Source organism: Trichogramma pretiosum, unplaced genomic scaffold (genome assembly GCF_000599845.2).
Source record: "Trichogramma pretiosum strain Unisexual culture from Peru unplaced genomic scaffold, Tpre_2.0 scaffold17, whole genome shotgun sequence".
In the NCBI taxonomy this organism is placed as follows: Eukaryota; Metazoa; Arthropoda; class Insecta; order Hymenoptera; family Trichogrammatidae; genus Trichogramma; species Trichogramma pretiosum.
The window spans coordinates 278,551-305,833 of NW_019641225.1; the positions used below are offsets into that span (position 1 = coordinate 278,551).

General features: G+C 45.6%; 1 protein-coding gene across 4 annotated transcripts in view; it reads right to left on the reverse strand.

The window, feature by feature from the left end:
• The window catches only part of LOC106649265 (nucleolysin TIAR), a 497,287-nt gene that overhangs the window by 29,983 nt on the left and 440,021 nt on the right, over positions 1–27,283 (reverse strand). For all 4 annotated transcript variants that reach the window (XM_014366573.2, XM_014366574.2, XM_014366575.1 and 1 more), the window contains 2 exons: positions 15,661–15,736; positions 6,188–6,290 (listed from right to left, as the gene is read on the reverse strand). In XM_014366573.2, the coding sequence (XP_014222059.1) occupies positions 6,188–6,290; positions 15,661–15,736 (179 nt within the window). The remainder of the gene's footprint in view (positions 1–6,187; positions 6,291–15,660; positions 15,737–27,283) is intronic.

A 27,283-nucleotide genomic window follows, 5' to 3' on the forward strand; every position in this document is an offset into this window, starting at 1 on the left:
TTTCCGTCTCACTAGCGTGAAATATCGGTGGGATATAGTGGCAACGGCAACGGCTACAAACATACACTCTACATGTATACAGTCAGTAGGAATGGCGTTTCTTTGCTTGATACGAGGCGGAAAGCTCCGAATACACACACAGACACGCGCACGTGCTGCTCTATTCGTTTCTCGAAATCCTCGAGGTAAAAAACGGTGAATGTTGTGGAAAGCGGAACTCAAAATCGGTTGCGGATGCTCTCTCTACCCACCCGGCGCAGCTATACGGGGGTTGTCGGCGGCAGCACCGGGGGGAAGGAGGAGGAGGAGGAATAGTGCAGTGCGTGCTTGCAAGCCGGAGAGCAAAGAAAGGGCGAAACGCGACCTCGTAATTTTCACGCTGTAGTTTTTCCCTGTGTGTGTGTAGCTGCTCTCTCTTGCTTCCCTGGCTTTTTTTTCACTCGCTGCTTTTTCGAAAAAGTGAAGGGAAGCAATTTTTCAGAATTTCCGATGAGACTCGTGTCTAATGGCCGGGCAACAAACACTTTGAAAAACGACATTCAATAATTTCACCTTACATAAGCGAGTGCACGAGAAGAGAGAGAGAAGAGCATGTACTATATATAGAGGATCGTGCAGAAGAATTATCGCAAAAAAATTGAATACATATCGCGTACACGGGAGGACGAAATTTATTCCGTTATTTTAACCGTGCGCAATAATACTTGGTATTCATTTGTTGAAAAACGATTGGCAAACTTTGTTCCTTGCTCTCGATTCATGAAAACGAGCGTTTGGAAAATGTTCGTCAGTGGCGCGCACTCACACACACACACACACACCTTTAGGTATACATACACAGCGGCGGTGGCTATCAGCTAGCTGGGCATGAAAAAAAGATGTGAAACCTTACCACGAGGAGAATGTAAAGAAAAATCCGGCAAAGGAGGCTGACTGGGAGAAAAACTTTGAAAAACTTTTCTCACCAGTAGCAGCAGCAGCAGCAGCAGTAGTAGCAGCGGCGGCGGCAGTAGTAGCAGTTGCAGCATCAGGAAGTTAAAGGTGAGAGAGAGAAAGAGAGAGAGCAAAAAGCCACTGCTGGCGGTAGGTGCTACTGCTAGTGGTTGCACACAGGCAGAGAGAGAGAGACCTTTTGAAAAATTGAGCTGTATGAAATATTAACCTCGACTGTCCACGTACACTCGGGCGCGCGCCGCGCTGTCGTCTTCTGTCGAAAACCACTTTCTTCGACTCTTTATATGCCGTATTTATTACTTTCTTTCTTTCTTTTTTTTCTCTCTCTCGCTTTTCTAGCCGTCGAGCTCTCCTCTCCTCGTGTACCTCGTGCGGTCTCCCGGCTAAACTTCAACATCTTGTCGTACGAGCCATAAATTGAAGTAAACTCATTTGAATTTCGAATGCGCTCTCTCGCCTAGCTCTCGAGTGCTAGTGTTTCTTTTTTTTTTCTGTGTCGAGGCAATTCTACGAGGCTCAAATTGTACACGGTATTCTCTTTCTTTACACTCGTGCATCGTAGTTGCTTTATCCTCCTCGAATTTTCATCTTATTTAAAAATAGCTCAATCGCGCGCGTGAGTTTCTACATTGTACGACGTGAAATTCAATCGAGCGTGGAATCACCATTACTGCTGCGCGACAGTGTGTTCGCAGTCTTTCGCTCCTTAACCGGCGAACGTCTCGAGTCAATTAAGAAAATTGTATTACATTACTTCGCGCTCGGACGGATTTTCATCCGTTGATATCTCTCAATTGTCCAAAAGGTTGATTATTAATTAGTTATATCGCGAATAAAGTTTCTCGTCGCTCCAGAGCGAGAGAGAAAGAAAGAGAGAGAGAGGGGTAAGCGAAGCGAGAGCTGTTTTCTCGAGTGACGACGACGACGACGATCGAGGCGAGCTTTTGCGGCCGACGCAATAAAGCGCGCACAGCTCTCCTGGCCGTTTTAATAAAATCCAGAATTATTAATTAAAAGCAAAAACGTCGCGCGTGGGCGTTCGGTCGTGGCGTGAAGGGTAAACGACAGCAGCTCTTGGCGCTGCTTCAACTGCTTCGGCGTCGTCAAAGGTGGCAAATTGTGTTCAAGTTCAACCAATTTTATGCGTTAAACTGAAGGAGCTTTACAAGAGCGAGCGGCGAGAGAGAGGCGAATTCTTCATTGCATAACTCATTCGTCATCGCGCTGACTGCCAGAGTCTCGTTGTCTCATAAGCTCGCCGTATCCCACATTTCGAATCAATCTCGCTCGAGCTCTCTGCCACCTCGAGGTACTACTACTACTCGGTAATTCCCTCGCCCCATCCCACGCAGCTCGGCCCGCTTGTGAATGAGCTAGTTCCGTGAGACTCCTTATATATAGTTTCGAGAACTTTGGTTATTTTTCTTTCCAGCGGCGTTTGTGGACTTTTACTTAACTATTTTATATGCCGTTTTAAATTGTATTATCCACTTGACCTAGGTAACTCACGATCGAAACAAATAAATTTATCAATTAATCAATTTCTTCTCTAAATCTTTAAAATCGTCAAAATTATCACCGCTAATTTGCATCTAAAATATCTTCAGGTGGATAAATCCGAGAAGCTATAGTAAGCGCATACACATCTCTATACACCTTGGCTTAATGACATATATATATATTCTTTATCCTCGAGTCCGCATGCGTGCGTGTGTCTATGTGTGTGTGTGTGTGTGTGTGCGTCGAGCCCCGAGCTTCAACTTCTACGCGAGTGAAAAAGTTTTGGTCCTCGCTTGCGACGACGCATACTAATTAAAGCCTTGGCAGAATGAAATTAGTCAGCCATGTCGCGCGCGCTTCGCTTCTGCTGCTGCTACTAGTACCTTACTGCCACACGCTATATAGGCTTTTGCGAGCTTTATAGACGAGGAGGGTCACTGTATAGCTCGAGAGCCGCTTATGATAATGAAATAATACCCTCTTGCCCTATCCCCCACCCTCCCGCTTCTTTCTCATCTCGTCCCGCGGCTCTCGCTCTTATATAATTTGCCACTCTCTGTATATATAGAGAGAGAGATGAGAGATACACCTTTCTGCCTCTTTCGTTTCTTTCGAGGCTCGCGTAGAGTGAGGGAAGAGAGAGAGAGGCTCAAGCCGCAAGCTCATTATGCGCCTAGTTCACAACTTCAATTGGATTCTTGCTTATACCGTCGGACTTTTATACAAGAATATATATTGTGATATAATATAATGTATTATATACTCGCGTATATAATTTCTATCCCCCTCTCATTTTTACTTTTTTTCATATACTATCGAGGAAAATTTTTCATACCCATACGTATATAATACGAACGCACCCCGTGACAGCGCAGTCGTGGGCCAAAAAAGTGAGAAAACGACGTAATAAGTCGTATATGCTCGGCGAATTATGCTCGAGATTCGCTCTGATCGTTCAATCATCCCCCTTTACCCGAGGCTGCAGTGCAGGCGATTTTCCGCGTACATAGTCGGGTATTATATATAGATGAGAGAGCGACAGAGCTCCATTGGCTCCGATATCCACTCTTTCTCTCTCTCTCGTGCGCGCGCGGTAAGAATATGTGCATCTTCGCTTGAATCGTCACGTATAAATAACCACTCTTACATACATTATCCTGGGGGACAAGTATGTGGTGCTGCTGGTGGTCTCTCTCTCTCTCTCTCTCGCTCGCTCCGCGAGAATCCAAAGAAAATCTGCGAGTATGAATTTCCCTTCTTGAACTTTTAAATCTTCTCCTTCTCTCTCTCTCGCTCACTCTTTCACCCCATCGTTCGACTCTTACACATACATAGCTGTGTGTGTGAGAAAGCGCGAGAGAGCGAGTATAATAACGAATATGCTGCCTCGTAAATAAATGGCTCGGCTTCAGCTGCTCGAGCGTCCCGAAATATAACCACCGCGGCGTTCTCTCTCTCTCCCTCTCTTATATAGACCCCGGGCCGCCGCCGCGCGTGAGCTCGTCGTTTCTCTTTTATCTACTGCTACAATTCACTGATCTTACTTTATAACGAGTAAAATCCCCGAGAGCATGCATCAGTGGAGTAAGAGTAAGAGAGAGCCGCAGTAGTTACTAATTCATACTTCATAATGTGATATCTGATTTATTTTTAATCCATTATTTAATATGCGCGCTCGCGAATATTGCCGAAAAGCAGTGCGCGCACCGCACAAAAAAGCTCGCAATTAAACACTCGCCTCGCATATGGCGCGCACCATTAAATGTCATTATACGACGAGATATGTCAATATAAGCGCGCGGCGCGCATGATAAATAACGCGCGGATCGTAAAAATTTATTAGCTGCCGCCGCTGCCGCGCGAGGAAAGAGAAAGAGAACGAGTTACGAGCCCATCCTCCTCCTTCTACCACCACCGTATACCAAACGTACGTTTACGACTTACCGCGCGCGAGCTTTATTATTATTATTATATACGTACACGACTTTGGATTTGAAAAATTGAATTTTCGGCTTGTATATTTATTTTTTTTTATTTTTTTTTATTCTCTATCCGAAACGAAAAACGTATACGATATTATTTAATAAAAGTATTTTTTTTAATGGCTCGAAATGTTTTTTTCGTCCGCGCGCGCGGATCACGTGTACTCTCTGTATTATATACAAAATATATACACGCAGCAGCCACGCGTGGTGTACATATTCACAACCTTGCGGGGACTATTTTCAATAAGCGACACACAAAAGCTTTCACAAAATATGATCCCGAGAGCGCGCGCACCACCACCCGGGCTAAGAGTATAAGTGTCATAAAAGCTCTGCGCCGCTCACGCTGCTACAAGCTTAATATCGCGCGCGCCACCCTATTTGTGCTTTTCTTTCGCGCGTATATAACGCACACATTCGTACACATAATACGTATGTGTGAAAGTGTGTGCGTGCGTGCGTGCGTGTGTGTGGCAAGTACTATACGTTCGCATTTATGTGTACGTATATATGTATTTTTCTCTCTAGCTCGCTCGCTGGCTTCTTACAAGCTTTTAAAGACGACGACGACGCTCGGCACGACACTCGTCTTCTGCCTTCGTTCCCATAGATATACATCAGCAGCTGCTGCTGCTGCTGTTGCTAGCTGCTAGTGTTGCTATTATATACCGAAAAAGAGGAGAGTGAGAGAGTACGTATATGTGTGCGGGTGTATCTGCCAAGGAACATTTCTATAATCCTCTTTTAGCACCTAACCTCCCCGACTCCGGCTCGTTTTCGCGTACTGCTACTGCCTCTGTCTCTGTATGATTATTCGAGGTTGGCTAGAGAGAAAAGTTTTGAATTTTCTTTCCTTTCTTTTTACTTTTTTTTCTTCTCTCCCTCTCTCTTACTTTATACTTTGTCGCGAAGTGAGAGAGCCGCGCAACCTCAAAACCTACTTGTTTCGTATCCATAAAAGAGAGTATCATAGCGCCTCGGCTATATAGAGAGAGAAAAGGTGAAGCAGGCGAGTTTTCTCGCTGCTCTCGTGTCGTATGGCGCGCGAGAACTACGCGAAAGCGACCTTGAATTATGAGCTAAAGTCGCTGCTACCACCGTCTCTTTCCTTCCTCGGCTGAATGCGAAAAGATGGAACATCGCATCTACGCTACTTAATCTTTTGATGCACTTGAAAAATGTGTCCACCCCACACCCCCGCAACGGCAGCTTCTTCTTCTTCTTCTTCTTCTTGCTACTACTGCTACTACTACCACGCGTACTATACTACACTTCGGCTTCCTCCTTTCTTTCTCGCGGCGCGCTTGGCTTTCTCTTTTATAAAGTGGATATAATGTTTCACGGAGAGATGGAATATCAATGGAGAAGGACTATGTACGATGCGATTGTAATTTTCCTTACCCAGCCCCCCTTTTCCAGGGGGATGGGGGAGCAGCGACGGCAAGCGAATATTATTTATCACGCTCGTGGATTTTTCGAACCTGTGGCTCCTTTCGCCCTCGCGATTATTAATATTCATCTTACGATGCCGCGATATTTTATGGTTTATGTGTGACTGTCTAATTTTCGTTGATGTAATTGAAGTAATGAAACATAAATACACATACAACATGTACACTAGCAGTATAAAAAAATGAAAAAAGAAAAAAAAATTGACATTCAACAATATCGTTTTACCGACAACTATTGAATTATATAGAGACGTATAATCGAGAAGTCGTTATAGAGGAAAAAATCAATTGACTCACCTTCGGACTTTGGAGCGGGTGGTTTACGAGTCGCCCAATTTGTTCGAATATTCCTGCTTCCCAGCCACTGTCCGTTCATAGCACCTATTGCACTTTCGGCTTCCTGCAATCACACGCAAAAAAAAGAGAAAAGAAATTAATAAATCGAAAATCAATGTCATCGGAGAGCTATATAAATCGATATCGTACACGTGCCACGCACGCAAATTGTCCTGTATATTTAACAATGGCTTTTCAGCGCGAGGCTTAAATACAGGATGCTTGTAAAATATGTACATGTATGTGTGAGTGAGTAAGTGTGCGTGTGTGTGCGCGCGCTTACCATCCAGAAACAAAAGTGATTTAGAGGTCAGAGGACAAGAGACGTCGTCTGGACGCGCTATATATGTATACACACACACACACACGTACACCCATACGAGACTCCGGGATCGAATTGCACGGAACATAAAACGGGCGGAGCGGAGCGCATTGGGTAAACGAGCCAGTTTTCTCCTGGTTAGGTATATGAGAGAGCCGCCGCCACCACCGCCGCCGCCATGACCGGCGCGCAAGTAACTTTTTGCACGAGGGTAGAAGAAAAAAGAAGAAGGAGAAGAAGAAGAAGAAGAAAAAAAAGTATAAGGGTTAAAGGGCTTTTGAACCGAGAAAAGTCTCCTTATACCAGAAAACACGACAGCTTGTTTGTATATTTTTAATTATAAAAGATCGATCGCCGCTCGGTCGTCGCTCGCGTCGATCGATATTTATACAGACTTTTCCGCTGCTGCTGCCTCGGTGGACGTAATACATAATCTGCACAATCCGAAAATAGCTAATTCTTCGAGCTAACAAGCTCTCCCATAAAACATGGTCAGTTTAGCCAAACAGCTCTCGTGCATATAGTGGCTGGCTCTCTTTCTCTCTGCGCTGCAGCGGTTAACAGCAGCAGCAGCAGCAGCAGACGAAAATATAGGAGGGCAGCAAAAACGTGCGCAGCAAATAAAGAAAGCCTCACAGGCATTTCGAGCTCGTTCGGTATATAGATATATACATGTACGAGGTAAAAAAAAAAAAAAAAAAAACGAAGCCAGCCGCACATATAGGAGCATCGTGCTCAGAGAGAATCTAACGTGTGGGTACATACAGACTGGTTTCTCTCTCTCTCTCTCTCGCTGCGGCGGGCACACACACGCGGTTCAAAAAGAAGGTAAGAACGAAGAAGAAGAAGAAAAAAACTACGATAGCTGCAGATAGGCGACCGGGCTACTAGGCTGCGCTCCACCACCGAGTGTATGTGTGTGTGTGTGTAAGTGTGTAGGCCCTGGCTACATAGGGTCCGAGTAGACGAAGTAGCCGGCTATATAGCGCGTATATCTAAAATGAGATCGCATGACCGGGCTTGAGCTTGAACAAAAAAAAATAAAGAAAAAAAAAATAAGAGGCAGGAAGAAAAAGAGGAGGAAAAAAAACATACAAACGAGAAGACACGAGCCAAGGCGATTAGGCGCGCGTACAGAGCGCAGTAGCCCTAGACCATTGGCGTGTGCGTGCTTATATGTACGTGTGCGAGAGCCTTAATGTGTAGTTTTGGCGTGGGTAGGTGTACGTTAACGCGGTTTTCGATAGGCTGATCTGTGTAAACGATTGTTTCGACTGCGCTCCGGGCAGCAAAGTTGGTAAAATTTACTCGGAAACGTACTACAATGCGAGGATTACATCGATTCGCTCGCGCGGGGCTGATCGAGTGAAATTACGAGAGATACGTAGTTGTATTGGCGCGAGCAGCTGTTTCGCGAGTGCGATCCTTTTTCAGAGCAAATTAATTGCTCCCCATCCCCTAAAGAGTATATATAGGGTATATGTAACAAAGAACGATGTAAATTTTTTTGTATAAACGAGGTATAAGAGCTTTAAGATCGCCTCGTAGAGGAGAGGGTAGTAAAAAAAGGGGGCACAATTTGGCGCTAATTAGCAGCAACTGAGCCATAACGATGTGTAAATGTGTGGGTGTGTGCAGCAAAAAAACAGCTCAATTATCTTGTATAAAATAAACATTAAGCGTCGGGGGCGATGAAAGGGAAGAAAAAAAGTCGAACAAATCGATATATGCCTCGTGCACACATACACACGCTGTAGAGAAAAGGGAGAGCAGAGTTAAAAAGAAGAACACATAAATAGGGTGCGAGATAACAAAATAAAAAAAAAAAAAAAAGAAACGAAGCAGCAGCAGCAGCTAAAGTGTGGATTTGTCTAATCCAAGGTAAAAGAAGAATAGCTCTCTCTTGCTACACGTTGTGCGGGATCGGGCGGGCTATATAAACTAGTGCGTGATCGAGTGGGCGATCGTTTATTCGTTGATTCGCGCGCCGCGCAGCTATACTACTACTACTACTGCTACTGCTACTCCACCCCCTACTCTTTCGTTACTGCTATATATATATGTGGTGAGGGCGTAAAGGTGGAAGTGAAGAGATCGCGTGTAACGAGCAGCAGCACCCTTTTTTTAAGGGTAAATCTTGATCGAGTAGATGAGGAAAAAATTTGCCATTACGCCGAGCGCGCTCGGGAGAGAGAAAAAAGGGGGTTGAAAAAAATCTGCCCTTTATATTATACTATCTTTAACGTCGTGCAAATATGCGCGTTATATCGGATGTATCCGGATCGACGCTGTAATATAAATTTCGCATCTCGTTGGGCACGCAAGATGTGCTTTGTATAATAAATAAACGTATATATCATAAAACGCGACGCTATACGCAGAGGAGATCGCGCGCTGTAACCGGTAGTCATTTTGAAGAATTGATAAGAGCGATTACGTTATACATGTATATAGAGAGAGACGCGCGAAGGGGTTATCTACGATCTCTGATAAATCGTACGACTGCAGCAGCAGCAGCCGCGCCACGTTGGTACATACATATAGATCTTGCCTCTCTTATATAGTATATAGTAGAATATATATAAAGTAGATCTATATGTACATAGAGGCTCGGAAGTTTCAAGCTTTCTCTCTCTCTCTCTCTCTCTCTCTTTGCCGCTAGTACGCGGCTGTGCTGTGTGCGCTGCACCGCGACGCGCGGGCACACGCCAATCGAACTTACACAGCGAGCGACCGAGCGAGTGCAGTTTCCGATCGGCCGTGATATATATCTGTATATCTATATCGTACTGAACAGAGCCAGGCGTGCTATATATAATATATATAGAGAGAGCTCTTGCAGCAGCAGCAGAGAGAGACTCACGACACATCAAGCGTTAATAATGTCGGCGGTGTCGCTGAAACTTTTGCTCTTACCGCTGCTACTGATCACCGCTTGTATCTTGCAACCGAGTCAAAGTGAGTTTCTCTCTCTCTCTTTATCTCTCTCTATCTATTTATCTATCTATCTCTAGAAATAATTTTCACGATGTGGATCGATTTTTGCGAGTGTGTCCATTTTCAATGGTATATTTATTGTTGCAACAATTTTTTGTTTCAAGGTCGAGCGATGGTCGGCGAGTGCAAGGAGATCTGGGTGAAGAAGTGCATGGAGTACTGCAAGAGCCCGAAATTCCTCTGCCTGCACATGGTTAACTTTCCCGATCAGCCGTACTGCAACTGCTCGATACTGCTGTATAAATAGCTGCTGGCGCTGTGTACCTCACACGACGCCGCAGAAGCAGCGAAACGCATCGTGATCGCGAGCGCGTATTGTTTTGACAATTGGCGCTCGCGAGCAGCTCGTTTGCTTACATCGGTATGGATGTATATGCACGCCGCGAGAGAAAACACAAGATCTCGGGCAATTTTGTAATCGATGAATAATATTTACGTATTTTGTTACGTTTTCGTATATTAATAAAAAAATTATACGCATTTTTTTTAAAGAAAATGAATAAATAAACGCAAATTTGTTATCGTTGTTTGGAATTGAGCTCACTTATAATGTAAATAAACGAACCTTGAGAGATTCTTTCGTACATAAAATCTACCGAGTATAATATAAGCCCGAAGTGAGTAACGAATTTTCTTGTCGATCGATTGGCAGAAGAAGAAGAGGAGGAGGGGAGGAGAAAATGTAAACAACGACGACCATAAGCAAACATCCGAATAAATTAAAATCTACCCAACGAGGCCGTATAGATAAATACATATACGCGTAATATGCTCAAGCTCGATCGATCTCTTGCAACATCTCTCTCTCGGCGGTTAATATAAACAGAAAATAAAGAGAACTAAAAAAGCACGAAGCTGTAGATACGCGGTCTTGTGTGTCTGTATTTGTGCGAGCTTCTATCGAATGGAGATCGAGAGGAAAGTAAAAAAAGAGCTCTCTCCATGTGTGTACACCGGAGTTGGAGTGATTCCAAAATACAAGGGGGAAAGAATCACCTTGACAATGGGCACTCTTGTAACGACGATTATTCGCTAATTTTTACTTTGTACGACTTATACGCCTCGAGCCAGAGCCACGATATGAAATTAAATCGAAAGCAAAACGAAAATCTTCCGCATTTTTCTATGGTTTATCGTTAATATGCGCAGGCAAATACCTGAAAATCGGCATTCAATGAACTTTGCGCGCTATGTGCGTAGGGTTAAGCTTGCGAGAGCGAATCGAAGCTCTACCAACCTATATCTACATTCAGGGGGAAGAGAATCGACTTACATATCGTTCCGAGCGCGAGCACCACCGAGTATAAACAAAGCCAATAAATCCGAACGTACATATGAAAGATCTCGGCTTGATAAACAACGTAAGCGTGGGCTGCGTGCGTGTGTATATGTGCAGTCGGCACCTTCGCTCCCTCCCGCGTGCCTCCTGACTTCTCTCTAAACATGCGCGCACACACCTATAACACACATACACATCGGGTGAATCGATTTCCACTACTGCTGCTGTGCGCTCGCATCGAAGGAACGAAACGCTATAGGGTTATACGGAGAGAGTACAATTTAACGATTTCGGCAAACAAACACACGATAGAGAGCTTAAAGCCTGAGATTTGATTTACTCTCTCCCTCCACTCCGACTGCCGAGCTGCTGTTACTGCCTGGGGTTTTCATATATACTCGGCTATAGAGAGAGAAGAAGCCAATGCACACATAAATACAGTTTCTCTCTCTCTCTCTCGGCTACAACCGCATCATGCGGAGAGCTGTATTGAGGATCGATTTTGCACCCGATTGTTCAACGGGTCTCGGGGCAAGATCTTAATTTAAATTTCGTACGTATAAACGATGCAGAGGCGCAAAATGAGAAAAAAGGATGAGAAAAAAATTATCCGCGCAATTTATATATCATATATACGTTTAATATTTAATATCGCGAACGCGGGTCGATGTAAATTCTTTGACTTCACGAGTAGCTACCTACAACACGTTGCTATATGAATATAAACAGCAGCAAGGCAGGCTAGAGACGAGGTAGAGAGAGAGAGAGTACGGCATGTATAAAGAGCAAACGAGGTGTCTACGGGTCGACTTGTGCTGCTGCTGCTGCTGCTCTCGGGTGCTCTCTTTGGCCGGGCCTGCCTTGCCTGCCTGCCTAGGCGCCTAGGCAGGCTAACGACATTCGAGTAACGAATTTGCAAACCGGTGTATAGGGCGCGCAGGTAAAGTATACATGCAGCACACGTATACACAGAGCTCGATGTATATATGAACTTTGAAATGGTGCAAGCAATGAGGTTGTGGCACACATACAGAGCGCAGACACGTTTATAACTGTTCCATATATCGCGCGTGTGTGTGTGTGTCTGTGTCACTTTGTGTAAAAGTTATCGATGTTCGCATGCGTCGACGCCAGACACGACTCTCTCTCTCTGCAAAATCCTTTCGACGTTACACATACGTATATTTCTGTTTCGGAGCTCTCTTCGCTGCAGAGAGAAGAGTCGAATCATTTACAAAGTTTATCATTACTCCTTTCGAAGGGCTTGCAGCAGCAGCAACCCTATAATACGATATAGCTCTCTCTATATCGATCCGCGCGCAGGGCATTACTATCAAAGCTCTTTCACTCGCGATATCACAAAGTTTTTTTCCGATATTTTTTTCGAATCTCTCTCTCTCTTCTTTCTGCATATTTCTCGCGCAGCAGCACCAGCCCCAGAAAGAGCGCGCGGGGGTAAGAGTATAGAAAAAAAATATATCCCACGAAACTAGCTCGTCAATTAGAGCAGTGCAGAGCTCCCCGTCGACGACGACGACGACGAGCGAGAGCCCCAGACAGACCTACATACGCGATCCTTTGATTTACAATTTTTCTACTTTTTTTTTGCATCGTGCTTCGCTCTACGTAAAAAGAGACGGCTGAGTCACGGATCGTCGTTTAAAGCCCATGGCTGATAAAGTCGATATATAGAATCGCTATTCGTTACCTTTTTTATATACTCCCGGGTCAATTAGCTTTGCTGGTGCAGCAGCAGCAACAGCAGCCGCGGCGCAACAAGAAACTTACTGCTACCGCTGCCTGCTACTGCCGAGCTTGCGCGTTGCGGGGGCGAAATGTGCGCGCATGTGGAAACGTAAAAGCGAAGAATTTATTATAAGCAGCGGTACTCACGTGTGTTTGTGTGTGTGAGTGCGTATTTATACGTGTGTCCGCGGTATATATATGTAGCTCGATTTGAAGCTGAATAATGCGAGCCTCTTTTCTGTCGGCGATAACTTTCGTAGTGTACTTGTAGCCGTACAGTAGCCACGCAGTCGTGTAAGCTACTACCGTGCACAAGCGCGTATACGTATGTGCAGAGGCAAGAAGAGGTCAGTTTCTCTCTCTCTCTCTCTTTCTCGTTGTGTGTATGCCGCTGCTGCCGCCGCCGGTGTAGTACATATACCCGAAACGGAAACGCGGATCTAAATTGCGACGCTGACCGCAAACGTTGCTCGGGCGCTTCCGGCCACCAAATGGCCGGTTTCCTGTGCTCGCTTTTCTTCGCTTATATTTGCGCGCCGGCCCGCCGACGACGACGACGACGACGACGACAACAACGATCGATCTTTTGTACACACGTACACACAAAGAGACGGCGGCGGCGGTGGCCGGCGTGCAGGTCTCTGTATACACGTGCGTGCGTTTGTAAGCGCGTACGTATTGGTGCCGGACTTTACGATCTGCGGAGAGCTCTTTCTATGGCCACGTGAATTTTCATTGACTATGTGTGTGTATGGCATGCAGAAATACTCGCAAGCACACGCAAGCACACGCGAAAGAGAGAGAGAGAGAGAGAGAAGTCGAGCTTGCAGAGTATTATCTTTCACGTACTTTTTTGATACGCGAATGAATTTGGTTTAACGTCAATTTTGCTTGATGTACCCCGGTTTCAGCTGGCGTGCACGCGCAAGCTCGGTACCCAGAATCGAGCTTGCAGGGTTCTTTCCGGGTATAAACTATACACATGTATAAACCCCGAAAAAGAGAGAAAGAGGTAACAAAAAAAGGAGAAATAGATAACGTCAACGGCAGTAGAGATCGTAACCGAGGCTTATTGACGAAATGCAGTTACAAGAGAGAGAAAGATACGATATAATGAAGAGTCTACCTTTGCAGCGTAGACGCACTCCGAAATTCGATGCGATAATTCATTATTATATTACACGCGCAGCGGCATCAGCAGCAGTGATTCACGAGCTTTATAATCCAATGCTCGACGATACTTTTGGTGCCTACACACGCGCGTACACGGCGTGGGTTAATGGCTCGCGGGGCACGGAACTCGCAGCGAGCTTTGAGTTACGAAAATTCCCCGGAGCGCGCATTATTACGTAGTACGCGAAAAACGCGTACATGTATTTCGATATTCCCAAAGTATCGTCGATTCGACGCACAGCAGCCCCGGCACAGACTTATCGGTACATTATTGCCACTCTGCAGCTTATTACTGCGCGTACTCCAAAATCGAATGAACACGAATATTTCACGCGTAAACTTCTTTGTGCCCTGGAGTACGTACGTACATTACGGTATAAGCATATACTCGCACGCACACGCATTCGACACATCCTCGCGGAGAATTTATATTCGATGAAAATGTTCGCGGCGCGCTCGGAGTCAAAAAGCGCGCCCCTATATGGCACGCACGTACTTTTTCTCTCTCTCAAATTTTCCCTATTTTTTGCGTGATTCAAAACTCCTGCAACTGCGTGTGTGTATACGTTATATACGTAGAAGCCACCAAGGGACGCGTGGCGCGTGCGACAATGGAAAAAGCTCTGGATGCGAGCTTGCGCAGCGTGTGGCAGCGGTGGTCGGCGTCGTTGTCGCGTGGCGCGCAGCACAGCCTGACGCCGTCCTCGTCGTTGGTGTCTTGGCAGGCGCACCTTTATTGAATGATATTCGTTTTAATATCGGAGCTGCCACTATGTATATAGTAGCTTCGGCACGTACTACTACTACTACTACTACTACTACTACTACTACTACTACTACTACTACTACTACTATATAGTGTACGGCACCCCCCGAAAATATAGTCGATGGAATTTGCGCGTCGCCTCTGTGTGCAGCAGCAGCAACAAAGGAGGAAAATAACCTCCTTTTTTTCGCATCCTCTCTCTCCTCGTATACCTACTACTATATCCTCCCCTGCTGCTGTCGCCCGCGCGTCGTACCCCGCGCGCCCGTGCACAAAAAACATCGCAATCGCGCTAAGTGAGAAGATTTTGAGCGCGCGTACGGCATTTGAGAGCAGATTTAAAGGAAAGAGGTAGAGAGAGAGAGGGGGAGGGGGGATGGGGGCAAAAAATCCGTAGCATCCTTCGAATAAGAATTTTATTATTTTTCTTGTGCGGAAAAGTGGAGGAGGACGACGTGGCTCGTACAAGCTTTACCTTTCTGTGTACATACCTGTATATATATATGCGCGGCGGCTTTTACCTACACACGTATATACACACGTGCACATGCACGTAGAGAGAAGCTAGCGCTAGCGTAGCGTAGCAGCAGCTGCAAGTGGATAAATCTGCAGCTCGTATACGAAATGAAGGGGTTTGGTAGAGAGCTGCAAAGGTATATAGTACGTAGCAGTGCTTGCGCGCGTTATCGCACACAAATACGCTCGTGGGTACGTGTGTCTGTGTGTATGTTATTGATTCGATTTCGGCAACTCTCTCTCTATCACGCTCTGCCTCTGCCTCTCTCTCTCCCTCTCCGTACTGCATGTGTGTACGTATACACAGGAGTGCTCTTATAAAATTGGCAACCACCGGCGTCTGTATATGTATCACTGGAGAGAGAGAGAGAGAGAGAGAGAGAGAAAGATCGTATCGAGACGCGTATACTCGTGTGCTTGCGGGTGTGTGTGTATCTGTGTGTAATGTATACGTACTTATACGCGAGAGGTGCGGTGCATTTGTATCGTGCGAGAGAGCACGAGCGAGAGAGGCAAATTCGTGCCTCGAGAATCAATGCGCCTTTTTCCGCGTGTATAAATAATATATCATGTTGTGTATCGAGATTTATAGTGTTTCAAAGTGGAGAGGAGGGAGGTATGCATGATGCACTTACTGTTTTTTTCACGAAAGACACGAAGCCGTAGCCTTTGGATTTCATCGTCTGTGGATCTCTCACGACCCTGCAGTCCCTGTAACATGACAAAAAAAACAAAGATCATTGAGTATTGTTACTTTTCGTACACATAACTATTGGCGTTTTTTTGAAGATATTGTACGTAACGAATGATTAAAATTATTGTTGTATAAAGAAACCTCCGAAGGGAGCCTATACGAGCTTTATTCTTGCTTTTCTCTCTCCAGTGTAATTTTCGGAATTCTTTATAAATACACGTGCCAGGGCAGAGGCAGCACAGCCTCAGCGTCGATATATTTCTCACAAGACTCGAATTCACCGTCAAACAAGGCGTACCAGCCGAGAGAGAGAGAGAAAGAGAGAGAGAAGGCAAGGCAGGGCAAGCAGGCACAGGCAGGCATACATAAAATCGAGTCTCGCTCGCTCGCTCGGCTCTCTATGTGTAAGTATACGAACCTACATCTCTATCTCTATACCTATACGTATATCGCCTCGACTGCTGCTGCTGCTGCTGGTGTACGTGTACGTGTGCGAGAGCGAAGCGATGAAATTTTCAAGCGACATTTCGCGCACAACCATCCTTAAAAATCAAGAGCGTTAAGAAACGTAAAATTTACCTCGTTCTCCTCCTGGCAGCGGCACTCGTAAAAGTGTACGTATACGGTACGTACGTACGCGCGCCTCGCCTCGCCTTTCGCGTACTTTACGACGCGGGACGTTTTGCCACCGCCGCCGCCGTCGCCTCCGCGCGCGCTCTGGAGGCAACGATAAAAACGGAAGATCGACAAGGATGTATAAGCCCAGCAGGAACAGAAGCGGCGGCGGCAACGACGCAGCTGCCTTTTTTCCCGTTTTCTGGCACGATTGTTAGACCTCCTTTTTTTTCTTCTCCTTCTTCTTTACACTCCCCCTCTCGGCGTATTTTTCCGTGCCCAGATCCAGCTGTTCCGGTTGATCGGTACAGGCAGGCAGGCAGGGTCCGCGCACTAGCTAGCTAGCTACAGCTCTATATACAGAGCGACAGGCTGGCTACTGTTGCTGCAGCAGCAGCTAGCTAGCAACTACTACTACTACTGCAACTGCACACGACAATTAACAGAGCTTTATTACGTACTATCAAGAGCCTTTTCTTAATCGTGCTCCCCGATGTATCGCTTTTTATGGCCCTATCCAATTTATTTCGTTTTTATTTTCTATATCTTCTTTTCTGCTCTTTCTATTTTTCCTACACAACTCGCACTCCCCCGTATCTCTTTTCTCGTTTCTTCCATCTCTCTCTGCGCGACGCTTCAGCCTACTTCCACAACTTTACGATTTTCGAATTGTCGAGTTATTTCAAAAAGAGAGCTAGAGAAAGAAGTTTCTTTTTTTTTCTTCTGTGCTTGCGCGCATTGTGCCGTGCCTCTCGAACGGAAGATAACGGCTGAATTAAAACACTATAAATTTTACTAAATTGTTAAAATATTTTCGGCTTTTTTAAAATGCAAATCTTATCTCGCGAGATTTGTTATATATAAATAAAGAGAAAATTCTGCTGTCAGGCGAGTTTTGAAAATTAGTCCGGGTTAAGTCTTCGATCAAGCGTGAGCTAAATGTAACGACAAAATTGGTATGGCAACCATTAGCTATAAGGCAAGAATGTGCCAGGAATGGTTGTTCGCCGCAAATCACGGCGTTGTTGGACCTGGTGAATATTTACTTGAGTCGCTCGAGCGATCGGCTGTTCACTAGGCAAAAGATTTGAGCTCAAGCTACGACTTTGTAACTGTTGGTGCAGGCAGTGCCGGCTGCGTCATGGCCAATCGACTTAGCGAGATCGAGGACTGGCGGATTTTGCTGATCGAAGCCGGCGACGAGGAGTCACTGGCCGCCGAGGTACCCGCTCTCAAGATGGGTGGCAGCAACGCCGATTACGGCTATACAACCGAGCCCGAGCCCGTAGCCTGCGTATCCGCGTGGCAAAGTCATGGGTGGCACCAGCAGCATCAACGGCATGTGGTATGCGCGAGGCTCGCGACACGACTACGATGAGTGGGCCAACCTCACTGGTGATCCCGATTGGAGTTATCAGGCCGTTCTGCCTTACTTTAAAAAATCGGAAGATCTGCGAGTTAAAAAGGTAATGTCTCGAACTACTTCCTATTATATTGAAAAAATAGTAAGTTTCTTTTTTTTTAGAGTAGATATTGGATAAACATCCAGAAGCCCATGGCACGGGTGGTTATCAGGTCATTGATTATTTTTCTTATGACGACGATAATTCGAACTTAATCTTCAACTCTTTTCGGGACATGGGACTAAAGGAGGTGGATTACAGCAGCGGCGACGATATGATCGGTGTGTCAAAGCTTTTGCGAACGACAGTTCATGGCTCACGTCAGAGTTCCAACGGAGCATTCATCCGACCCATACGAAGCAAAAGAAAAAACTTGACGATCTTGAGTAACGCCAAAGTGACAAAAATCGTCTTGGATCCGTCAGCTAAGCGAGTCGAAGGTGTATTCTACAACAGGAGAGGACGGATTGAATACGTAGGCGCGAAAAAAGAAGTCATCCTGTCGGCTGGAGCCATCGATTCTCCTAAGCTACTCATGCTGTCCGGTATCGGATCTGCGCATGTTCTGAAAGAGTCAAAAATTCCTCTGATCCACGAGCTGCCGGTCGGTTCAAATTTACAGGATCACGTCAACGTCCAGGGCTTCCAGTTCAACTTAACTTCGCGCGCTTACCGAGAAAACGGCTTGAGTTTGTACAACTTTCGCGACGATCTGGCCTATTGGCTGAGCACTCGCGAGGGTCCGCTATCCGCTACGGGTATGATGGACTTGATAGCTCATGTGCAAACGCCGCTCGAGTCTCGGCCTGGCGTGGCCGACATGCAAGTTCACGTTATCGGTCAACTGACGCCGCGAGAGGAGCCCAGTCCCATGATCAACGCCTTTATGCCATTTGCCTATTACGACGTTGTGAACATGGGCGTGAGCATTCTCAAACCAAAGAGTGTAGGATCGGTAAAATTGAGCAAATCGAGGCCGGAGTCTTCGGCACCCAGGATCAGTTTGAACTATGTAACACATCCAGATGACAAGCGGATCCTGGTAGAAGGACTAAAGATGATGCAAGCCTTTTTCGAGACGGCAACTTTCAAGAAAAGTGGCTTAAAACTCAACGATTCGCCGGGCTGCGAACATCTGCAGCAGGATCGAAACGACGAGTACTACGACTGCATGATACGACTCTATTCGAATACGAATTACCATCCGGTGGGCACTTGTAAAATGGGACGTGAGCATGACGAGACAGCCGTCGTGGACACGAAACTCAAGGTTCGCGGCTTGGAGGCTTTGAGAGTCGTTGACGCATCGATTATGCCGACCATCGTTCGGGGCAACACACACACACACCTGTGGTAATGATTGCGGAGCGAGCCAGCGATATGATCAAACTTGAGTGGCAGCGTATTTAATCGAAAAATATTGTAATTAATGAAAACTGCTGATTTCTCACTTTTTTTTTACATTTATTGTAAATTAATCCACCGATAAGTACTTGTAGTGATACAAATTGAAAATATGAAATCTTGCGTACACTTAGAAAATTGTTATTTTACAAAACCTAAATTAAAAAAAAATTAAGTATCCAAGAGAATCACTCCAAAAATGTTCAATTCTAAAGTGTCATGCATCAAGTGTCAAGCATATCATCTAATCAATATCAGGTAAACACTGTTGACGGAGAAAAAGGGATACGATTCTTACATAATAGTAGTTTTCTCTACATTTTTTAAAGTCTTGAAAGCACACGAATAGTTCGAAATATAAGTAGCGTGGGAATGCGCGCGCATTAGACAAATCTTTGTGCACACGATTTTCAAATGATATTATTCAACCTTATATTGCGTAACGAGTTGTGTATAACGATCAAAGATTAAAGAAATCAAGTTTGCCACAAGGAGTTTTGAAAAACAATTTTTGTTTCTTTTAAACACACCTCTCTCTTATCGTAAATAAACAGAAAGACGATGTTACAATCAGGTGAGTTTTGCAGATCAGTGATTGTCAAAGCCTCGAATTAAACGTACAGAGAAAAAAAAAGAAAAAGAAAAGAGAATGGCATGGCAACCATTGGTTGTAAGGGAGGAATGCGCCAGGACCGGATGTTCGCCTCAAGTCATGGCGTTCCTGACGTTGGTGAACATCTACGTGAGTCGCTCGAACGATCGACTGTTCGCCAATAACCAAAACTTGAAAGATTCGAGCTCGAGCTACGACTTCGTGATCGTCGGTGCAGGCAGTGCTGGTTGTGTATTAGCCAATCGGCTTAGCGAGATCGAAGACTGGAAGATATTGTTGATCGAGGCCGGTGACGAGGAGCCCTTGGCTTCAGACATACCCGGATTGAGCATGGAACGAAGTAGCGTCGATTATGACTACACAACCGAGCCCGAACCCATAGCCTGCGCCGCAACAAATAATCGATGCCCTTATCCGCGTGGCAAAGTCATGGGTGGCAGCAGCAGCATCAACGGTATGTGGTATGCACGTGGCTCGCGACATGACTACGACGAGTGGGCCAACCTCACCGGCGATTCAAATTGGAGTTATGATGCTGTATTGCCATACTTTAAAAAATCTGAAGATCTACGAGTCAAAAAGGTAAAATATCTAATCACTAAACTCTTTTTAAAAAGTGATCGGTAGTTTCGCATATAGACGATTGTTTTATTATCTGTCGACTTAAGTCGTAAAGTAAGTGACTATCTTTCTTTTAAATATGATAATACTTTCTATCTCTAGCACAAGATGGCGAGTACATTTATTCGTCAATCTGCTAGTGGTAAAGTAAAAAAAATTGTATAAGCCAAAGTGCGATTTAAGAAAAATTACCCTCCTGTAATTTTTACCTTTGCCTAAATCTGTATCATGAGTCGTGTTGTTATAAATTTTCGAACTACGAGTTATTATAAGTCTAATCGCTCGAAATGCGTTGAACGAGACAAGTTTTGTACTACATTGACCTTATAAATTTATCTTCTTCCACAGGTCTTGAAAGAACATCCAGAGGCCCATGGCAGCAGTGGCTATCAAACGGTCGATTACTTTCCCTACGAGGATGATAACTCGCGTTTGATTTTTGACGCATTTAGAGACATGGGGCTAAAGGAGGTGGATTACACCAGCGGCAACGATATGGTCGGTGTATCAAAGCTCCTGCGAACGGCTATTCAAGGCTCGCGTCAAAGCACCAACGGGGCGTTTATTAGACCCATTCGCGGTAAAAGGAAAAACTTGACGATTCTGAGCAATACCAAAGTGACAAAAATTATCATCGATTCTGAAACAAAGCGGGCCGAAGGTGTCATTTACAGGAAAAGAGGACGTATTGGATACGCGAGGGCCAGAAAAGAAGTAATATTATCGGCGGGAGCCATCGACTCTCCCAAGCTACTCATGCTGTCCGGCATCGGACCTGCAGATGTTCTTAAAGAGTCGAAAATCCCTTCAATCCACGAGCTTCCAGTTGGCATGAATTTTCAGGACCACGTCAGAGTTTCAGGTTTCCAGATCAATTTGACTTCACGCGCCCAACTGCACGGCTTTCGCAATGACCTAGCCTACTGGTTGAGCACACGCGAGGGTCCACTATCTGCCATGGGCGTCATAGACGTTGTAGCTCACATGCAAACGCCGCTTGAGTCTCGGCCTGGCGTAGCTGACTCGGTCACAGTCCTCTTTGGGCACATTACGCCGCGAGATGATGAGCCAGCTAGTCCCATTATCAACATGTACATGCCACAAACTTATTACGATGTAGTATATGTGGCCATAGGTCTTCTCAAGCCACAAAGTCGAGGCTCGGTCAAGCTGAGCAAGTCGAGGCCGGAGGCTTCGGCACCTAGGATAAGCCCCAACTATTTTACTGATCCACTTGACAAGCGTCAAATGATCGCAGCACTGAAGATAATGCGAGGCATTTTCGAGACGGCGACTTTCAAAAAGGCCGGCTTGAAGCTCATCAAAATGCAGGGCTGCGAACATCTGCAGCCAGATCGAAACAACGACGACTATTACGAGTGCGTGCTGCGAAAATACTCAGGCGCGAACTACCATGCGGTGGGCACATGTAAAATGGGACGCGACGATAACGAGACGGCCGTCGTGGACACGAAACTGAAGGTTCGCGGCTTGAAGGCTCTGAGAGTCGTTGACGCCTCTGTTATGCCGAGTATCGTACGAGCCAACACCAACGCTCCGACGATAATGATCGCGGAGCGAGCCAGCGACATGATCAAGCTCGAGTGGCAGCGGCCTCCTCTCGTCGATTAATTATGACAAGATCTACAATTCATTGAATATGTTGATTTGACTTTTTAACGATACTTGAACAAAATGAACAACGTGTACTGAAAAACTTTTTTTTTATTTGTAACTTAATTGTATAATAATAATAAAATGAATTTTTTTTTAAATTGACTCTCTCCATCGGTGCTAAGATTTGAAAAACTTCCAAAAGCTTCAACACCTTTCGTAATTTTTCTACTATTTTCATAAGCTCTTTCATTGTGCCGAGGCACTCGAGTGAAAAAAGACGGCAAAATTAAAGCGAAATAAATTTTCGAAACTTGTTAAAATAATTTCTGCTTTTTTTAAATTCGTATCTTATCACGCGAGATTTATTAAGTAAACAAAGAGAAAATGCCGCTGTCAGGCTATTTTAACAGATCAGTCATTGTCGAAGCCTTCGATCGAACGCGAGCTCGAAAAAAAAAAAAAAAAAGAAAACGCGATGGCCTGGCAAGCGTTAGGTCTTAGGCAGGAATGCGCTAGGAATGGTTGTTCGCCACAAGTCATGGCGTTTCTAACGTTGGTGAGCATCTACGTGAGTCGCTCGAACGATCGGCTGTTTGAAGATAATACGCGAGACGACCTGGAGAACGATTCCGACTACGACTTTATCATAGTCGGTGCAGGCAGTGCCGGCTGCGTACTAGCCAATAGGTTGAGTGAGATAGAGGACTGGCGTATACTACTGATTGAAGCGGGTGACGAGGAACCTGTGGCGGCTGATGTGCCCGCCCTCAAGATGGGCAGCACCAGCGTCGATTACGGCTACGTTACCGAACCCGAGCCCGAAGCCTGCGGCCTGACGAACAATCGATGTCCCTATCCACGCGGCAAAGTCATGGGTGGCAGCAGCAGCATCAACGGCATGTGGTACGCACGAGGCTCGCGACACGACTACGACGAGTGGGCCAACCTCACTGGTGACCCCGATTGGAGTTATCAGGCTGTTCTGCCTTACTTCAAAAAATCCGAGGATCTGCGAGTTAAAAAGGTATTACTACTATTATATTGATACGAAGAAGAGTCGTGAACTTTATTTTTCGTAGGTCTTGAAAGAACATCCAGAGGCGCATGGTAGCGGTGGCTATCAAACGGTCGACTACTATCCCTACGAGGATAATAACTCTCGTTTGATTTTTGACGCATTTAGAGACATGGGGCTAAAGGAGGTGGAATACACCAGTGGCGACGATATGGTCGGTGTATCAAAGCTTCTGCGGACGACTATTCAAGGCTCTCGTCAGAGCACCAATGGGGCCTTCATCAGACCCATACGTGGCAGAAGAAAAAACTTGACGATCTTGACTAACGCCAAAGTGACGAAAATTATCATCGATCCGGAAACGAATAGGACTGAAGGCGTCCTTTACAGGCAAAGAAGACGCAGCGGATACGCGTACGCGAATAAAGAAGTCATATTGTCGGCGGGATCGATCGACTCACCCAAGTTACTCATGCTGTCTGGCATTGGACCTGCGGACGTTTTGAAAGAGTCAAGGGTCCCGCAAATACACGAGCTGCCGGTTGGCTCGAATTTACAGGACCACGTAAATGTGATGGGTTTTGGAATGACTATGAGCTCCCGGCCCCAACTAGAAAATTTTCGCAACGATCTGGCCTACTGGCTGAGTACTCACGAAGGTCCGCTATCTTCTACGGGGGTCATGGACGTTGTAGCTCACATGCAAACGCCGCTCGAGTCTCGAGCCGGCATAGCCGATATGCAAGTTCACTTTTACGGTGAGCTGACGCAGCGTGAAGACGAGCCCAAATCCAAAGCCAACTCGAACATGCCGTTTGCCTATTACAATCGTGCAAATATGCGTGTGGTCCTGCTCAAGCCGCTGAGTCGAGGATCGGTCAAGCTTAGCAAGTCGAGACCGAAGGCCTCGGCGCCTCGTATCAGCACCAACTATTTTACCGATCCGGACGATAAGCAGCACATGATCTCTGGACTAAGAATGATGCGTGGTATCTTCGAGACGGAAACTTTCAAAAAAGCTGGCTTGAAGCTCATTAAAATGCAGGGATGTGATCAGCAGTTGGATCGAAACGAGAACGAGTACTACGACTGCGTAATACGACAACACTCGGGTACGATTTATCACCCGGTGGGAACTTGTAAAATGGGACGCAAGGATGACGAGACAGCCGTCGTGGACACGAAACTGAAGGTTCGCGGCTTGAAGGCTCTGAGGGTCGTTGACGCCTCTGTTATGCCGAGCATCATCAGGGGCAACACAAACGCGCCGACGATAATGATCGCGGAGCGAGCCAGCGATATGATCAAGCTCGAGTGGCTGAGCTCTCGATCGCAACAAAATCTGTAATTCATAAAATATATCAATTTCTCTCTCTGTATCGACTTTCAAGCAAACTTATTCACCAACAGGAGTTCTCAGTGCACAAATATTAAAATTGTAAATAAAATTTTTACGTGCTTTTTTCTTTATTTCTGTAAAACTCTAATTTTTCAAAAAAAAAAAAAAAAAAAAGTTCTGTCCATCCGCCCACACGTATATCCTCTGAATACATATCTGCTCGTGACGGAGGTCTAAGTATAACAATACGCGAATGATCGAACGTCTATATATCAACTGCACTGCCGCCACCGCCACAGCGTTTGAGCTGCCATCAATGCTGCTGCTGCTGCGTGAGCTCCAGCCCCCGAGCGATTTCTATCTCGCACACGAAGCGGTCTACAATGCAGCCTGCCGCTGCTGGCGCTGAGCGCCGAGCGATCATTGACGGCTTAAAAGTTTATCCAGCAAATGAAAGTAAGCGATAAAGCTCATTTGTACCGTCGTTATGGCCTCGCTCTTTTTTCTCTCCGGGTTGCTGCCGCGCGCGTCTCTCATCCACCCCAGCTCCTACTCCTTCCTTTTTTTTTCTTCTTTCCTTTCCTCTCTTCTTTTTTTTCGTGCAAAGCGGCGCATGAATTAGGTCACGATACATAATATATACTCGCGTATATAAAAAAAAAACACAGTAGTCATTTTTTCGACTTATGAATCGAGCGCGCACTCGAACTCGTTCGTCGATTTTCTCGAGGTACAAAAAAAAAGAAGAGGAAGAAATGAAAAAAAAAGAAGAAAAAAAAAATAGGAAAATATAGCCGAGTTTTTCCTGACGCGCGCGTGCGAGCTGAGCGAGTATCCAGACTTATGCTCCGAGCTCTAGCTGCTGCCGCCGCCGCCGCGCGCGACTGTATATCGATTACTCTCCTTTTCTAGGCGACGCGGCACTTTGTGCGCTCGGACGCACGAATGCTGATCGCGTAAGGTTAAAGCGAAGAAGAGAGGAGAGGAGCAAGAGAGAGAGAGAAAAAAACGTCGACTACGACTGCGACGACGACGATGAGAATCGAGCCGGCTGTAAAAAACGAAGTGGCGGCGGCGGCGCACACGGGAAATGGATATAACGGGGTCGGGATCACTAGTAGAAAATACATATACCTTATATATATGTGCACGAGAGTTAGGTCGCGTAGAGGAATTCTCATGACTCATGACTATTCGAGAATATAAATCGAAGAGATGCTGCTGCTGCTATACATTACTATTTCGGCTCTGCATCATCTCTATATATCCCCCCTCGCGCCAGTAGCATAGCACGCCAATTGCATACTGAAATAATCGCAATTAAATCATTTCTTTTTTATCTTTCTCTCTTTCTCTCCCTCTTTTGGGCGAGATAAAGCAGGAAGGAAAGAATTAAAGGAAATGTATAAAAAGGGACACTCGGGCGGACCGCACCGAGCAATTATTTAAGTTCATTGCTACTTGGTGTCGGAGCTACACGCGGCCGAACTCGTCTTCACAATTAGGATTCCGTCCGAGAGAATGTGGCTGCGGCGGCGGTATATAGCTCCAGCTCCGCCTCGCCAAATTAGGAATGAGGAAAGAAAGGAGAATAGCCCAGTATGCTCCTATCGACAGTGTCTGATAGTATATATACGTATATGTAACACGACGGAGGAGAGAAAGAGAGCGAACACCGGGCAGGTTAAATAAAATATTTTTCACTTGTGCTCCGGGCAGCTGAAATTTTAAAGAAGCTCGTTTTTTTCCTCTTTCTTGGCTTTGCCTCTCTCGCTCTTTCTTCGCTCTCGTTGCTCGACGAGAGACCCCCTTCTTGCTTTATTACCCCAGCCGAGCTATAGTCTTGGGCTTGGCTCGGTGTATACGACGCTCGAGTCTGTGTACCTTTCCAAAAAAAAAAAAAAAAAAAAAAAACTGTGCCGATGAGCCGTCGTCGGACCTTTCTTTCGTTTTCTCATGTGCTGCACCTTATACGTAGACGGGGCGAGCAGCAGCGAGGTACAACATTTTTTTAAAATTTGAAGCCTTGCCCAAGAAGGGAGTAAGAACGAACGAAAAGTTTATCAAAAGCTAGGTGATGCTGCTGCTGCTGCTCGTGCTCGTGTAAACGAAGAGCGAAAGAAAAGAGAGAGAAAGAGAGACGATACCGACACGGCCTCCGACGGCGCGAGAGAATATAGTTTTTCCGAGTTAACAATATGGACGAAATTAAAAAAAGCTTCCGTAGCAGACATCCAGTGATCCATCTTCATTTACCTAATTTCGGTTTACCACTACATTTCATTTCCCTTACTCTTTTTTCTCATTCTCATTTTCTCTCTCTCTCTTCTCTATCCTTTTTCTCTTTCTATGTTGCTGCTGCGCTAGCTGGTACTTTATTTTCCCAAACTGTCAGCGTTTCGTGCGCTGAATACGAATATTGCATTAGAAAGTCCGAGTAATTAACGTGATCTATCAAACTGTGAAATGTAACTAGTATTTTATTTTATTTTTTTTCGTTCTACCCCCTTGCATTTTCCCTCCTGCCCCGCCTCTCTCCGCTATATTCGTTCATTTTTTTGTTTGTTTCATTTTAATGCGAGAGTTGGCCTTTTTTGCCTCGTGTGTATCACACTGATCCGAGAACGCTCGCGACGCGCGCTAGCGATAATTAATTTCGATACGGCTGGCGAAAAGTGGCATTTTCCTTCGTGTATTTTATTATATTTGCTGCTGCAGCGAGCGAGCGCGCGATGCCTAGGCAGCCGAGAGTAATTTTGCGCGCATTGAAATAACAATTTAGAAGACGGTAATTCGAAGCGAGAAACGAGTCAAAATACAGGCGAGGCCAGTAGTAGTAGAGGCTTTATCGAGAAATGTGAAACATCGTTTCAACGTCATTGTCGTCGTCGTCGTCAACGACTATACAGCTCTACAGTCTAGCAGCAAGACAGAGAG